Raw genomic sequence first — 2922 nt, forward strand, 5'->3', positions numbered from 1 at the left:
TTGCGAAGGTCGTGTCTTCAGAAAGGACACACCTCATTTCTTTAAATATATATATATATATATTTTAAGTTACTTTTATATTGCTTTGTTTTTTTGGTTCTATGTTTCTGAAACTATTTTTTTTCTATTTCTACTACTGTACTGTACCAGGCTTTTATTGGACGGCCGAGTTGTCAATGACAAATAGGGCCATGCTGCTACATAGAACGTGTCTCTCTCCGGACCAGGTCGATCACACCGTCCCACCTGACCGGCCGAGTTTACGTGATCGTATTTTCATTTGCGCTGACAGAGTGATGTCATCGACCGAAGCGCGCTGCATTCAAGGCCTCGTGTTTGTACCGAAAACCCTTAATTCCTTTGGGTTTGTCGTTAATCTGTCGCTGAAATCTCATGATTTTTATTAATTAAAAAAAAAAATTACAAAAAAAAAAAATTGAACTAATCCTTCATTTTTCGCAGACTGGTTATCGGAGGAGGGATCGCAGACGACGATGACAATGCCGGTTGTCAAACTAACATTGACGACAAGCGAACGCCTCAAACTACCGGTTGCCGGACATTTCCGGGTCTGCCGACCAACCTTTGAGCCGCGGCTCCGACACCCTCTCTAGCTGTATCGCAATCTACGTAATGACATCCTTGCTGTTTCCCTGTTGTCTTCAGAAACCATTTCCTGTCTCACCCAACTAACCTCGCTGACTGTGTCCGACAGGGAATTGTGGGTAAAATCCTGTATCTACCTAACCTCAGCTTAAGCCAGGCTTTGAGTTTTCAGCTAGAAACTCTCGTTTCTGGTCCACTCTCTACAGACGGTCCGATTCACGTAGCCCAAATATTCGAGCCAAACTCTGGCATGGACTGCGGCCCACATGTTGGGCCACATGAAGTTCACTTGCTGGTGTGAGGAGAGGAGATCGGAAAAAGAAACCAAAGAGAGAGAGAGAAAGAGAACCAGGGGTTGGGACGTGAAACAGGGAGAATTAATGAACCGAGAACAGGACGTGACATCGAGCGCAGTGCATTTTAGGTAGGAAAAAAAACAAACAACTGATAGCATGTGCCGGTGGGAAAGCGCTCTAACGACTCTACTTTGATGGTTAGATAAGCCGACTTGGTTTTTATTGGGAATTTTATTTTATTTTTTTTGGACAAGTTGAGTGGAACGTTGTGTATTTCGTAGAAAGTGCAAAAATCGTCTCGCTTGATTCCGCGACGCATGCTTCCTGACCTGCGTGAGCTCTCTCTCTCTCTCTCTCTCTCTCTCTCTATATATTTATATATTTTTTCTACTTGTTTGTTTTTTTGTTTGTTCTTGTTAATAAAATAAATAAATTAAAAACAAAACAAATACAAAAAAAATAAATAAATTCAGAAACTCCGCCTCGTAGCTAATCTGATCAAAGTGCAACCCCCCAGCAGCAAGGAAGGGAGTGGAAGTATTTGAAAAAGGTTCCGACAGCAGGGCCCTGGGTCATGCTCAGGGGTCAGGGTTCTTCTAGCTCTCTGAGTAAGTCACTGGCGAATACATGTACAGGAAGTGACCCGCACACTCACGGAGTCCAGTTCAAATGAGTCTGGCCTCTCCCTCCACGTCCGGCGGTAGATCACATACTCCGGTGACGTGCTTCTCCTTTCCTTAGTTTCCCGGCGCCGCTCTGGCTCTGCTCCCCGGCTCCCACGGGCTGGGAGACGGATCTGACGACGACGCCCCGTGGGGGAGTCCCACCGTCTGCCTCTCCTTCAGGAAGACCTGGAGTCGACGTAGCATCTGCCTGGGGTTCTTTTTGGCAAACAGCTCCACCTCTGAGGAGAGAGGGAAGTGAGAAGAGTGAGACTGGGAAGGCTAACAGAACCGTGTTGTTCCCTGACCCCCGCCCCCCAGGTTTAGTTTACTTTATTTTAGGGCTTGGACTTAGAGCGTAAAACTAAATAACCATTTTACAAAAATAAGATGTAAAATTATATAATTCTCATTTTCCTTCATTTCTCAAACTGCTAACACTGATTCGCCCGCTGCAGTCCAGTGGGTGGCGGCGATGCACTTTAAAATGTAATATTTTGTAATTATTTTTAGTTTTTAGTGTCCTTTTTTCTAATATATTTATATATTTTTTTTTTTACTGGATAAAATGCAATTCGTTCCAGTTGCGACAACGTTCCATCTTTATCGCGGACTTTAACTGTTATTTTAAATGTAGCTGAAAATGATCCCGAGGTTCCAAAAAAGTTTCTGTTTTTTAACGTGACGGGACTGGGTTCGAATATCAGAAGAATGGAAAACCGCATATTTTATTTCATAAAGTGTCCACCGGTTTGGTTTACCTTTGAGTACGAAGCCGGAGTCAGCGATGGTCTTGTTTTGCGTTTTCCACAGTTGATAGAGGTACAGGTAGGTGGCAACGTAGAACTCGTTCAGCACGCCCACCACCTGCTGACGACGGTTGCACTCCCTGGTGTGAAACAGAAACAGGAGTGTCCAAAATGAGGAGACAAACTGACATGGTCTGTGAACCTCAACAACTGACATGCTCTGTGAACTTCAACAACTGACATGGTCTGTGAACCTCATCAACTGACATGCTCTGTGAACCACATCAACTGACACGGTCTGTGAACCTCATCAACTGACATGGTCTGTGAACCCATGAACAGTGGAGCAGCGGACACTCACTTGGACAGAGCCTCCTCTCTGAGGACTTGCAGAGCGATGCGCGTCATGTTGATGGACATCACGCTGAAGGGAAAGTTCTAAACCAAAAGACGAACAAAAGAAGACAACGACAGAGTTTAGGAACGAAGCGTCGAAGCCAAAGATCGGGGAAAAAAAATGACACGACCTCTGGATGGACCATCGGCCGTCACCTGTGTGGGGTGCTGGGACAACTTGTAGACGTCTCGAGCCAGCGGCAGCGGCTCCGG

At 45.3% G+C, this 2922-nt stretch overlaps 1 protein-coding gene across 1 annotated transcript in view; it reads right to left on the minus strand.

Annotated features, from left to right (window-relative positions):
- Positions 1–214: 214 nt before the first annotated feature.
- LOC103396926 (ELMO domain-containing protein 3-like) overlaps positions 215–2922 on the minus strand; it is an 11004-nt gene continuing 8296 nt past the window's right edge. Inside the window, exons 9-12 of the mRNA XM_008335171.3 lie at positions 2866–2916; positions 2675–2751; positions 2326–2453; positions 215–1806 (exon numbers count right to left, since the gene is read on the minus strand). Of these exons, the coding sequence (XP_008333393.2) occupies positions 1640–1806; positions 2326–2453; positions 2675–2751; positions 2866–2916 (423 nt within the window). The 3' untranslated portion in view covers positions 215–1639. The remainder of the gene's footprint in view (positions 1807–2325; positions 2454–2674; positions 2752–2865; positions 2917–2922) is intronic.

Source organism: Cynoglossus semilaevis, chromosome W (assembly GCF_000523025.1).
Source record: "Cynoglossus semilaevis isolate Cse_v1.0 chromosome W, Cse_v1.0, whole genome shotgun sequence".
Lineage (NCBI taxonomy): Eukaryota > Metazoa > Chordata > Actinopteri > Pleuronectiformes > Cynoglossidae > Cynoglossus > Cynoglossus semilaevis.